Source organism: Nelusetta ayraudi, unplaced genomic scaffold (assembly GCF_046127955.1).
Source record: "Nelusetta ayraudi isolate G7.1 ecotype Tasmania unplaced genomic scaffold, CSIRO-AGI_Nayr_v1 ptg000135l, whole genome shotgun sequence".
Taxonomy (NCBI): Eukaryota; Metazoa; Chordata; class Actinopteri; order Tetraodontiformes; family Monacanthidae; genus Nelusetta; species Nelusetta ayraudi.
Genome location: NW_027466185.1, coordinates 13,879,207 through 13,892,305, shown reverse-complemented (window position 1 = coordinate 13,892,305; position 13,099 = coordinate 13,879,207). Strand labels below are relative to the sequence as shown.

General features: G+C 47.3%; 1 protein-coding gene and 3 non-coding genes across 8 annotated transcripts in view; 3 read left to right on the top strand and 1 right to left on the bottom strand.

Moving 5' to 3' along the window:
- Positions 1–361: 361 nt before the first annotated feature.
- trnav-aac (transfer RNA valine (anticodon AAC)) lies at positions 362–434 on the top strand. Its single transcript has one exon. It is a non-coding gene; the product is annotated as a tRNA-Val (tRNA).
- A 313-nt stretch (positions 435–747) lies between these two features.
- Positions 748–820, top strand: trnav-aac (transfer RNA valine (anticodon AAC)). Its single transcript has one exon. It is a non-coding gene; the product is annotated as a tRNA-Val (tRNA).
- A 313-nt stretch (positions 821–1,133) lies between these two features.
- Positions 1,134–1,206, top strand: trnav-uac (transfer RNA valine (anticodon UAC)). The gene has a single exon. It is a non-coding gene; the product is annotated as a tRNA-Val (tRNA).
- A 587-nt stretch (positions 1,207–1,793) lies between these two features.
- The window catches only part of LOC142905042 (focal adhesion kinase 1-like), a 46,255-nt gene continuing 34,949 nt past the window's right edge, over positions 1,794–13,099 (bottom strand). For all 5 annotated transcript variants that reach the window (XM_076051512.1, XM_076051513.1, XM_076051511.1 and 2 more), the window contains 16 exons: positions 12,728–12,828; positions 12,494–12,609; positions 12,029–12,129; positions 11,483–11,572; positions 11,141–11,345; positions 10,909–11,020; positions 10,743–10,817; positions 9,880–9,993; positions 9,688–9,783; positions 6,670–6,732; positions 6,127–6,166; positions 5,961–6,055; positions 4,353–4,508; positions 4,112–4,192; positions 3,930–4,015; positions 1,794–3,445 (listed from right to left, as the gene is read on the bottom strand). In XM_076051512.1, coding sequence (XP_075907627.1) covers positions 3,331–3,445; positions 3,930–4,015; positions 4,112–4,192; positions 4,353–4,508; positions 5,961–6,055; positions 6,127–6,166; positions 6,670–6,732; positions 9,688–9,783; positions 9,880–9,993; positions 10,743–10,817; positions 10,909–11,020; positions 11,141–11,345; positions 11,483–11,572; positions 12,029–12,129; positions 12,494–12,609; positions 12,728–12,828 — 1,646 coding nt within the window. In that variant the 3' untranslated portion in view covers positions 1,794–3,330. The remainder of the gene's footprint in view (positions 3,446–3,929; positions 4,016–4,111; positions 4,193–4,352; positions 4,509–5,960; positions 6,056–6,126; positions 6,167–6,669; positions 6,733–9,687; positions 9,784–9,879; positions 9,994–10,742; positions 10,818–10,908; positions 11,021–11,140; positions 11,346–11,482; positions 11,573–12,028; positions 12,130–12,493; positions 12,610–12,727; positions 12,829–13,099) is intronic.

Here is a 13,099-nt window from a genome sequence, read left to right as displayed (position 1 = left end):
GTAGTGGTTATCACGTTCGCCTCACACGCGAAAGGTCCCCAATTTGAAACCGGGCGTAAACAAGCTTTTGGGTGCTTTTACTCCAATAATATTCACACTCATTGAGAGTGGCTCTTCATCTCTACACACATTACAAGCGAGAGGTTCAGGAAGAATTTTTCTCCTTAAAGCAGGTTTCTGTAATGTAGCGGTTATCACGTTCGCCTCACACGCGAAATGTCCCCGGTTTGAAACCGGCGGAAACAAGTTTTTGGGTGCTATTACTCCAATTATATTCACTATCATGGAGATTTGGTCTTAACGTCACGCCACTGGAGAACTTGGCACTTGTCACAAATCGGTTGTCGCCCTTTCTGGACAGGTTTCCGTATTGTAGTGGTTATCACGTTCGCCTAACACGCGAAAGGTCCCCGGTTCGAAACCGGGTGGAAACAAATATTTGGTTGCTGTCGGTCCGTTAATATTCACAGTCACTGAGAGTGGGCCTTTACCTTGCTTTATACTGACACCTAGTGGTCCAGAAAAGGATTGTCAAATCGGTTGCCAATCCTTAAAGCAGGTTTCTGTAGTGTAGTGGTTATCACGTTCGCCTCACACGCGAAATGTCCCCGGTTTGAATCCGGCGGAAACAAGTTTTTGGGTGCTATTACTCCAATTATATTCACTATCATGGAGATTTGGTCTTAACCTCACGCCACTGGAGAACTTGGCACTTGTCACAAATCGGTTGTCGGCCTTTCTGGACAGGTTTCCGTAGTGTAGTGGTTATCACGTTCGCCTAACACGCGAAAGGTCCCCGGTTCGAAACCGGGTGGAAACAAATATTTGGTTGCTGTCGGTCCGTTAATATTCACAGTCACTGAGAGTGGGCCTTTACCTTGCTTTATACTGACACCTAGTGGTCCAGAAAAGGATTGTCAAATCGGTTGCCAATCCTTAAAGCAGGTTTCTGTAGTGTAGTGGTTATCACGTTCGCCTCACACGCGAAATGTCCCCGGTTTGAATCCGGCGGAAACAAGTTTTTGGGTGCTATTACTCCAATTATATTCACTATCATGGAGATTTGGTCTTAACCTCACGCCACTGGAGAACTTGGCACTTGCCACAAAACGGTTGCCAACCCTTCTGGGCAGGTTTCCGTCGTGTAGTGGTTATCACGTTCGCCTTACACGCGAAAGGTCCCCGGTTCGAAACCGGGCGGAAACAAGCTTTTGGTTGATGTCGGTCCGTTAATATTCACAGTCACTGAGAGTGGGCCTTTACCTTGCTTTATACTGACACATAGTAGTCCAGAAAAGGATTGTCACTGGCCAAAAAATGGTTGCCAATCCTTGAGGAGCAGGTTTCCGTAGTGTAGTGGTTATCACGTTCGCCTCGTATGTGAAATGTCCTGGGTTCAAAACTGGGTGGAAATAAGCTTTTAGATGCTGTTTCTCCGTTAATATTCACAACCATTGAGAGTGGGACTTCACCTCACCCTACATTGGTCATCTTGTGGACTGAGCAATATTTGTCGTTGGTCACAAATCGGTTGCAGACCCTCAACGGACAGGTTTCCGTTGCATAGTGGTTATCAAGTTTGCTTCACACGGGAAAGGTCCCCGGTTCAATACAGGGAGGAAACACTTTTTTGTGCTTTCAGGTCTTCAAAGGCTTGAACTGCAATTCTGTTCCGATGCATCTAAATGTAAACATTTTGCTGCATAAAATAACGTGCATATAGATGCCTCCAAGTTAACGTTAAGAAAACCTTATTGAAAGATTTAAAAAAAATTCAGCTAGAAAAAACAGTGTTTTCTTTAAATGATAACAGTGTTTTATTTGCTTGGTTTAGCAACTGTACATGTGACTCCTTCCTGGTGACTCTGCTCACAAGAGTGGAAGAGAGAAAAATTCAAAGGGGAAGGTGAGGATAAGGAAGTCAGGCAGGCAGGTGGAAATACAGGGGAACTGGGAGAGATGGGGCAGAGAGGGGGGATTAGAAAGGCATAAATAACATCAGTGTAGAAAAAAAAAACAACATACATTTCCAATGGACAGATTACCAGCACCTTATGACCAAGAATTTAAATAATATATTTGTTTTTTTCTTACCCACAAAGGGTTTTGCTTGTGTTTTTCTTCTCAAGATTCAAAGAGTCTGTCTGATGAAAACAAATCTGCAATCCACCTGATAATAACAACAAATTATTGATCCAGCTGAACTGGTAATGTAAAAACACTGAACTGAAAAAGCAGAACTTAGCAGTCGGGGTGAAACTATGCTTGTGAAGACAAAAAGATGGAAGAAGCAACAACATGACAAAAGAGTTTTTCTTTTTAAATGGCTTCAAAATATAAAAAGCAAGCAATAGTGACAGATGAATTTACAGCAGACAGGTGAGTTGCTGCTACACCTTGTAGAATTATTAGAAAAAAACAACAACATTGAAGCCTCTTGAGTAAAATATTCAATTTTCAGTCAGTTAAAGTTCATTTGGCACAAGTTTTGCACCTCCATTGGAACTCAAAAACAGCCTTCCTTCAAGTTCCCCAATTCACCAACAGTTCATGCCCCAAAACAGGTTATAAATATAGCTTCTTTGTATATTTACTATGCAATTTGACTAAGAAAAGTGACAATAGGTTTGTTCTTCAAAGCTTTAGCTTTATATACTTAATTATTTTTTATTTTTTATGCCATTTCTTGATGCCTGAGATAAAAAAAAAAAAAAAAAAAGATCTGGGGAGACTTTGGGAGAAAAAAGTGAAATGTCACGGTGAATCATTATCAAGAGGAAGACTGAATAACTGACACTGAGACATCCTGTAAGAATCAAGGCTCAAACATTATTATTATTGATAATAATAATAATAATGATAATAATAATAATAATAATAATAATAATAATAATAATAATAATAATAATAATAATAATAATATGAAAGTGTGTTTAAACACCCTAACTTCAACCCCGTCCTTATCTTGGCGCTACAGTTCCAGTTGTTCCGTTGCTTCCCGTTGATGTGGAGTGTCCAAACGCCTCTGCAGTACTCCAAGTCAACATCCAAAAACCAAAGTGTGAGATCAAGAGGAAGCAAAAGATGATTCTAAAGAAGAAAAAGTATCTCTGAGTGATATGTGCAGAGAGTCAAAAGGAAACAACGGCAAAATAAGAAGCACAATGCCAGCGACCAGTGCGGTGCGGTCGGAGTGTCGGAAGTATCGAAGGACGCTGGAAGGGGGAGAGGAGGCTGATTGTTTCAGTCTGTCGTGCCTGCAGCCCATCACTTCATTTTTTTAAGCCCCATCTGGCATTCAACCAAGTGTTCTCTTCTCCTCGGATGCGACTAAATCCTGATCATCTTGAGTCGTGATTGGTCGATGACATCCAGCAGGTTCTTGGCGTCCACTGCCAGGGCATGAGCAGCCATCAGCATGTGTTTCTTGTAATCCTTTTGTAAACTGCACACACAAACAAACAAAGAAATAAAAAAAAAACATCATCAGTTGTAAGAGCCATTCTCTGCCATTCTGTGTTTGTCCACTAGGTGGCACTCCAGTTTAATTGGTGTCACACCCATTTAAGTTGCAGCAACAACACAGGTGTTAGAGGTTGCCTGATGGGTGGAGCACCAACAGTTTCCGACCGCGTTGCTACATCTCGTTGCTACATCAGGCGTTGTCTACATCATGAAGCGGTGTCCGAGGAATTGTTTGTTGCACGGGCCAGAGGATTTGCAATAAACCCGTCTTTGCAAACAATAAGTCTCGTCATCTTTTGTGGACTTAAACGATGCGACTTGTAGCGAGCGCGTCGAACAGGTGCCCAACACGCAAACATCTCAGGGGCTTCAAGCGGTAGGCTTAGCCTCTACATCAGTGCTTACAGAAAGAGGTTAATAATGAGCGGTCAAAGATGTCGGGTGCAGGTGGGGCTTGAACCAACCTCGTCATGACGTACTGTTGGGCCAGTTTCATCTTGGATATCAACTCAGCCAGATCGGAATTCAGCAACTTCTGGGCCATCTCAATCTGCAATCGCACAAGTAATCATGAAAAATGTTGAAAGTGACAGGAGAGACGGACGCGTGGGTAGATTATCCTTCTGCTGAAGCAATATTTTCTCACCTCTCTGTGCGTGCTGGCTGGCAGCACAGGAAGCGTCTCGTCCACCGTCGCCAGCAGAGTCCTCAGCGCGAGACCCACCTCCTAAAAACAAAACAGTAACAGACCAGTTCGACAATTTATCATTATAACCATCATCAGATGATGATGGTGACGCAGGATTGTTAACTTTTCACTTTAAAACAGCAGAAAATATGACCTAGAGTCTTCAATTAGTGTGAGAATATGCAGAGAGACAGCCCACCTTGACCATGGGGACGTACTCCTCTGGGGCCGCAGGCTGAATCCGGTTGGACATCTCGATCACGGCCTTGACCAGCCCCGTCACGTTCTCGTACACTTTGTCGTTGGAACGGTCCAAGTTGGCGGTGGGAGGCGGGCTGATCTCCTGAGGCTGCAACTGGAGCGGAGCGCCCAACAAAGACACTTTTACCTCCTCTTGAACCTTGAAAATGTCTGTTTGTTGATCTAATCACTTTTTTTGCTACCAGTAGTAGTACCAGTGCCAGTCAGCAGGGGACTGTAGTTGGACTGAGGGAACACTAGGAGGCAGTGTCGGACTAGATTTGCACACATTCTTTTTGCTACTTCTCACTCAGAGACAAACACACACACACACACACACACACACACACACAGGCCAGACCAGGCTTTGTGCGTGCGCACGCCACTCTAACCTCAGACAAACAATGAAGACGCAGCAGCTTGTTAGTACAGCGGTGATGAGGGAAGCTCAGGCTGGTTGCCAAGCAACACTGCGAGTCCACCCTTAACACCGGCTGTTTTGTTTGAGTATTGTGTATGTTGTGATCTGCAACTTGATCAATAGTGCAGCTCTGCCAAGGGCTTTAACGTGGATAACAAAGTGGATAGCGAGATGGAGTTCTAAATCGCCCCCTGGTGGTGGCGGGTGGCAATTCTTCTACAAACATAAGTGAATTTACTGAATTGTTCAAGTGTGGAGCCTGGATGAATGATTTCCTAATTATTACTGAACTAATAAAACTACTTTGGTTTCAGTGCATCTCCACTATTTACACACACTAACTATTGATCTATTGATTAGGACCTCCACTATATTTGTTTTATTTTCTTTACCAGGGATATTTCTCATAACCTTGTGCAAATGTAAGTCAAACATGAGCCCATGAATATCACTTATCGGTCGCCAAAAGCTGCCAAGCCAATAGCAGCTAAAGCCGAGTCTTAAAGGGACAGCGAGAAGCGCATGCATGCCCCCACTTGAGGTTACTTTAACCACAAGCTCTGTGGCCCGAAGCCGTGAATGAGCTGCGGACACGGCAACAGAAGCATTTTGTTCCATCCCTGGTGAAGAAAAAAAAAAAAAAAACTTCACAAAGCTTCTCAACATGAGACGGATTCTAGGAACTACAGAGTCAACTGCCTCTACGGAGACGACGGACAGACACAGAGCGGCTTACCCTCCACGGCTACAGGGAGGTTGAGGAGATGTAGAGAGGAGGTGGCGGGGAGGAGAGTTGAGGGTGTGGGTGGTGGGCACATGAAGAGTAAAGGAGGTGCGTGATGGCAGACAGAGGGGCGCAGTGGGGAAAGTTGCAGAGGCAGGAGTCACAAGGCGGTGGGATGTTTGAGTAAAAACGGAGGAATACATGGGCGTTAAATGATGGGAGTTGGGGCAAAAGAGGGGGGAAAAGGGCAAATTAGAGCAAAGCCAACAGGCACGGCATCCAAGTTATCAATGCAAAACGTTCAAATGCCACTCCAGCGATAATCCCATGGAAAAAAAGAAAAAGGAAAAAGTGCAACACGTGTCAAAAAAGTGAAAAAGATTCATGCATGTGATCTCGAAGTGGGAGCGGCGAGTCAATACCTTGACGCCCTCGTTGTAGCTGTCCACGGGGCCGAGACTGGCCAGGTGGGCAGGCGCTCCGGGTCGGGGCGGTTTCTTTGGAGGGGCCACATGCTCTGAAAGGACAGGCTAGTGTTAGCACGCTGCTAGCGTGCTAAAAACACATTTGGGCTGACGGTTTCCTCACCTGGTTTCCCAATAGGCTGGTAGATGTGCTGGCTTCCACCCTGTGCAAGACAACAAACACCGAGTCCAAATGACAGAGTTAAACCAGGTCACATGAAGAATGTTTGAAAAGAAAGAAATCAATAGAACAGTATTGGATAAACGTGGTGAGGCGGCAGTGAGGAGATGAAGAGGTTAACGCTGACAGTGCGCTCAGGACACTTTCACAGTGAAATGGGACTGAGCCTCTGCCTCCGGGCTTACAGTTCCCATGATCCCTCTGTGGTCAAGTGGTGGGTGTGTAGGCAGTACCCTTCACGACGCACACACACACACACACACACACACACACACACACACACACACATAGAGAAAAAACTCTCCCTTTTCCTAGGAGCTGCTGTGTTTCTCTACTTTCTCTACTTTTCTCTCTGCCATCGTTTTTTTTCCTTTTTGTGATACAATCCACCACTTTTCTCTTCTTTTTTTGATTCTCTCTGCATCCCCCACAAGTCACCGCAGCTCAACTCAACTTCACACACCAACATGCGCAAGGCAGACTGACCGGCGCTTGTAGCGTGCCGTCCTCTCTGTCAATGCTCCCTCTGCTGTTTCTGGACTCCGACTTCTGTGAAAGAAGAAGAACAGAAAGAAAAGAAGAAAATCACGAACTGAGCAGCCAACTGAACACGCAGGCATCTCCGCCGTCCGTCACACGTCTGGAGGACGGGGAAAAAGAAAAAGGTCTCAGCGGCGTCCGTTACCGTTTTGGTGAAGCACGCCTTGAAGAGATGCATCCTGGGAACGCAGAGGCTAAACAAGATGGGGAGAGGAAAGCAGGGAGTGGAGGCCATCGAAAGAAGGGCGGAGATAGAGAGCACAAAGCATGTGAGGAGTGGAAGGAGGGCAGGCGGAGGGGAAGGACGCAGCGAGCGGCGAGCCCGAGAGAGAAACCCACACGAGGAGTCAGGGAGAGGAGAGAAGGGAGGGAAAAAGACGGACGGGGGTGGGGGGGGGAAGAGAGGACCGTGTTTCCGAAGAGGGAGAAGCTCCACTGAGCCGCAGAGAGAAAACACCCAGAGAGAACTTTCCTCCCTCAGAACTTCTTCTCCCTCCCACTTTTTCCATCTCCCCGCACCTCCCCGCACTTCTCCTCTCCTCCCCGCACCTCTCCTCTCCTCCCCACACCTCTCCTCTCCCTCTCCTCCCCGCACCTCTCCTTTCCTCTCCCTCTCCTCTCCTCCCCGCAACTCTCCTCCCCTCTCCTTCTCCTCTCCTCCCCGCAACTCTCCTCTCCTTCTCCTCTCCTCTCCTCGCTCCTTCTCCTCTCCTCCCCACACCTCTCCTCTCCCTCTCCTCCCCGCACCTCTCCTTTCCTCTCCCTCTCCTCTCCTCCCCGCACCTCTCCTCCCCTCTCCTTCTCCTCTCCTCCCCGCAACTCTCCTCTCCTTCTCCTCTCCTCCCCGCAACTCTCCTCTCCTTCTCCTCTCCTCTCCTCGCTCCTTCTCCTCTCCTCCCCGCACCTCTCCTTCCCTTTCCTCGCTCCTTCTCCTCTCCTTCTCCTCTCCTCTCCTCTCCTTCTCCTCTCCTCTCCTCGCTCCTTCTCCTCTCCTCCCCGCACCTCTCCTTCCCTTTCCTCGCTCCTTCTCCTCTCCTTCTCCTTCTCCTCTCCTCTCCTCTCCTCTCCTCTCCTCTCCTCTCCTCGCTCCTTCTCCTCTCCTCTCCTCCCGGGCGGTGCGTCCCGCCCTTTCTGCCGCTCCTGCCAATCCCACTTCCTTTCTCCCCGTTCCCGCTCACGTGCTTCCACGGCCCCTCTCTCTGCAGACCTCACCCACCCTCCGCTTTTTACTCCTCCTTCACCCACCGCTGTTCTTTAGAGCGTCTTCACGACGCTTCCCCCACGCAGACAACTTCACCCACACAAACCATGACAAAACTCCATGACATCAGAAATAAAATAAAACAAAAATGAGACACTGATCTGTGGGTAACTGTCCCACAGCAGGACTTCTCTTCATGATGGAAGGATTTTAGAGTTTATATTTTACTAAAGCAACAAAAAGTCCATAAGAGGCAAATTTTCTTTAACAGCACTTTTCAACAACAATGAAGGTCTTTTATCTGACAACAAAAAAAAAATTATTATGAATCCTTAAATGATTTGCTTCCTTAACTTGACTTGCACTGAAAATGGGATGAGCGTTGGGCATTTGGCTGCAGCACTCTGACGCCACTCTCGTCCTCTGTACAGTCTTTGCACACACACACTCATTTGTCGGAAATGTAGGCTGACATCATATTTTAACCATGGAGCTGGATTGTTTTGGAAATAATGTGCGGGCAGCCAGCGGGAGCAGAGAATCAGAAATCAGAGAAATGAAAAAACAAACTGGGCCCGCAGCCGCACAAATAACGTTTGCACGACTCATCTCTGGATCGCTCATCGTCTGAAATTCACCAGTTTACCCATTTTCACGCTACACCAGGGGAATGAAAAACAAATCCCTGAGGAATGTGTCTGTCCTCCTCGCGGTCGCCAAAGGCAGGGAGCGCTCACTCACGTGAGGAAGGCATCCTTTTACTTGTAAATTTCCATGTGGTTTTTAAGCTTGGGGCCGTAAAACTGTTCCTTTTCCAGTGTTGTGACGCAAACAAGTGCCAGTTATAATAAATATCCACTAGGACACACTGATCCTGAGCTCTTCTCCCTGGTGTTTTATCTACCGGAGTCAGAGACGTCGTCTCTGGGACTTTCCCTCTCTTTCCATCTCTCCGACACCTGGCTCGGAAATGAAAAGATCCCGACAAGGCGAGAGGAGACGAGACGACTTGACCCGAACGGAGGAGAAAAACAGACTTGTTTTTTGCAAACGTTGTGATTTGGCTCCTTTTTTGGGACGTTTCAGGGCCTGATGAGATAAATTATGGAGCGGCTGTTTCGAGATCTGAGAAAAACATTCTGCTTTGGGGGAAAATAAAAAAAACAACAACAGAGAGAGAGAGATGTTTGTGGACATTTGTTTTGTTTCTGTTAATCTACTCTTCTAAGGTTTCTGTGGGGTTGTTTCTCCGTATTTAGGATTTCTTGTTGTTTTTTTCATATCAAGGTGACCGCAAGGAACTTCCAGTTCTTGTTGATGGCGGTGCCCCCTTCGCACAGCAGGCAGCCGGGACACCAGCGCCCTCTGTTGTAAAGATATTTGCTTGCGAGTGCATTTGTTTTGGCAAAGGATAAAAGATTACAATATGTGAAGATGGTGAAGAGAAACTTTGCTATCGCTCAATGTGCACGCCTTCACTCTATACACAACCCAAAAAGCACATCAGGTGCAAGGTGTTGCAAATCCTGTCCAATATGAACAACATATCCAAAAAACACTCTCTTTTTGGGTCCTGTGATATTTTGTATGTGTGAAATTACAAAAATAAATAGACAGGGTCAATCAAATCATCCTCATCAACAGATGTAAAAACACCCTTCTGTGCAAGTGACCTCAAGGTTTAATCATAAACTAGCGTCCTTTCGTCCAATAATGCTGTAAAAACTAACAGACAATGAGAGTAAACAGCAGCGTTTATGTACCATGAAGCTCTCCTCCTGCTCCAGCCACCGCTGGTCGTCCTCCATCTGTTGCTGCTGCATCATCAGCCTCTCCTCCATCATAGCCTGGCCGCTATCCTGCACGATGACAGAGCGAGGACAGCTGCTGAGCTTCTAGGTGAAGCGTTTAAGAGGAGCCACCAGTCAGGAGCGTTTTATGTGCGGTGCTCAGACCTCCATGTTGGGGCCCCACAGGGCCGTGTGCTCAGGTCTGTGTTGACCCCAGGAGTCGGTAGGGCTGTAGCCGCCTCCCCCAACTCCTCCTCCGACGCCGGCGTGGACAGACGGCTGCAAAGTAGATGGACATCGGACTCATTTCAAAAGAAAGTCTTCGATTCTCATCCAAAAACCTGCTTATTACAGCGTCACGACCAACATAAAGCCAATTAAGACCAAGCCAAATGTTTACAAGAATTTGGCGGGAGCAACATCTACACTGGGACACGGAGGTTATATTTACCTGAGTTCAACAGCTGTTAAGATGAACGGCTCCTTATAAGGTGGAGACAGACAGCGGAGCTTATTGCTTATTGCAGTGTGTGTGTGTGTGTGTGTGTGTTTGTGTGTGTGTATCTATGTGGGGTTTGAAGCGCGACAGGAAATGCCTGCTGTCTGCTCAGTTTATGGAGGAGAAAAGGCTGCACTGACTGCCCCCCCCCACCCCCTTCACATTTCTCTTGCTGACATCGACTCGTGCGCCACACGTCGGCCCCGTGACACTCCACGCTGGGTGGAAATTTTTAGACAGCACAGACTATTTTGTAAAAGGTTCAAAAGTTGACTGGAGTGCAGCGGGGTGCAGGGGGAAAAAAATATTGCCTTGAGATAAAAACAACATTCCTACAAAATGCTGATTTAATACTCTTGCGGTTTGCTCCCCTAGCAGGAGACTGACTGAGTCAAGTTTTCATGTTTTAGGTTTTTTACGCAAAGGGGATGTTTTTGGTTGTGTGGTTACATTATATGTATCTATTCCTAGCAAAGATAGGGAGGCAAACCTGCGTGCGCTTGTGTGCGTGCATGTATTTCTACTGTACCGGGAAGTGGTTGAGTTGTGGGCTGGAGAAGAAGCCTTCACTGGAACGAGGACTGGGGTAACCTGGTCTGCTGGGCTGTGGACACAATCGACACAGTTCGTTTACGCCGATTAACCTTAGATAGAGATCAAACATACAAACAGCAATCCGAGAGTGGTGAGCTCACTTTAGGCGGAGCTTCATCGGAGCCTCCGGAGTCCCAGGACACGGTGACCTGTCTCCTCATCTCCATCCGGAGCCGCTCCTCCTGCTGGAGCTTCTCCTCGTCCAGGATGGTGCTACATCAACCACACACAGAGACCCTCACGTAAACCTTCCTAACAGGGTCGTAGTGTTGCAGGAAGCGATACGACTGCACACCATCTCAATGTTAAAAAAAAAAAGGATCCTCAAAGCACCTGAGCTGCGTTTTGAGCTCCGTGAATCGCGGCCGCTTGCTGGGATCGTACGACCAACACTTTGTCATCAGGCTGTAGAGAGTGGGCGGACACTGAGGAGGCATGGCCAATCGCTCGCCGTTCTCTATCCTGCCAATCACGTCGTTGTTCTTTACCCCCTGGAAGGGCTTGATGCCGTACATCAAGATCTCCCACATGCAGACGCCTGCAGAAAACACAAGGGGTTAAAGTCACATTCTGTTTTTATTCAGGATGTGATCTGAAACTCAGAATTGGGGCAATTAAAATAATTCTTTTGAAAAAAATGTGAAAACCATCACACAAGAAATGGTCACAACTCACCAAACATCCAGACATCACTGGCGGAGGTGAATCTCCTGAAGTTGATGGATTCAGGGGCCATCCATTTAATGGGGAGTTTACCTTTAGAGGCTGAGACACAGTCAAACACATTGATTTAAAGGGTCCACACAGGAGGGGGGTTCTAAATTCACAGAGGCAGTTTAAATATGAAGGTTTCAACCTACCAGTTTTCTTTGGCAAAGAATGAATGTCTGAATGTGTTTCTGTCTGGATGTATAACTATGTTTATGTGTCTAAATGCTGGAAACTGTACCAAGTTCTACTGAAAATAAATTCCACCAGATTGGCTGTGTGGTCATTAAAAGAATCAGAACCAGAAAATCAAAAACCTGCAGTACCCTGACATCACCTTTTGATGGTGGTAGAGTCCCAGGTACCAGAGAAGAAAAGGGACTGTCACACTTTACGATACTTGCAACTGGGATAACTGAGATAGTGGCCCCATATCATGAGAACCACCGCTGTCATTACTGGAAGTCGTGGTTCTCCTTGTGTGCTTGTGATTGGGCGTGCGGGCGTCTCTACCTTTGTAATAGGAGCTGTCCTCCATGTAGCGGGACAGACCAAAGTCTCCCAGCATCACGCAGTCCACCGAAGACACCAGCACGTTGCGGGCTGCGATGTCCCTGCGAGACGACAGAGGGCCGGCGTGAGAACTCAAGCGCCGATGTTGCCTGTTAGTCTTTTTTTCTTGCATGCAAAACCAGAGACTGCAATAACACATCTGTTTGCTAAATCCCCTATAAAGTAAACCTCCTGGAGCAGAGGACAATTCTCACCAACTGTTACACCCACAATCAGTCACATGCTCAAAAAAACCCGAGAGGCAACTCTTTGCGTGGGATCTTGTTCTCAAGGTTGCGTAACGCTTGCAGCTGTCGTCCGAGTGCATCTTTGCGCTTTGACATCTGGATCGATCGGAGACGTTTCCCACCCGTTTTTTAGGAGGTTTGACAACACAACTGCGCTCTGATGCAACCCGTTACGTACCTGTGCACAAAGCGTTTGCTCTCCAGGTAGGCCAGCGCTGTGCTGAGCTGGTAGGCAAACAGGATGAGGGTGGCCAAGTCCAGGCTGTACTTCCTCACTTGCAGGAACGAGCGCAGCTGCATGGGGCGAGACGGAGGACAGACAAGAGACGTGAGGGAGGGAGAGTTTTCTTTTTGCGGGAGTGGCAGGAAGTGACACTCACACCACTAAGCCCCGCCCCCGACTCGTACGTACCTCTCCCAGCGTGCAGAGCTCCATGATGATCCACACAGGGTTTTCTGTGATCACTCCAATCAGCTTGACAATGTGAGGGTGGTCGAACTGACGCATGGTTACTGCAGAGGGGAACACGTGATCATGAAGATGCAAAACACTATGGCTGCGTTCAGACTGCAGGCGAATCTGATTCAAATTAGATTCCTTCTCAAATCCGATTTTCAGGGCTGACTGTCCACACTGTTTTTAGCAAGTGTCACATTATTGACCCGTCTGACAGGTTGCTGTAGCAACAACGTCGTAGCGGAGGCGTCATCGAGCATATCGTGTAGTGTGTGACGTCATATCATTGCGACAGCGGCACTTGTTGTGATACATGCGCTGGAGCTT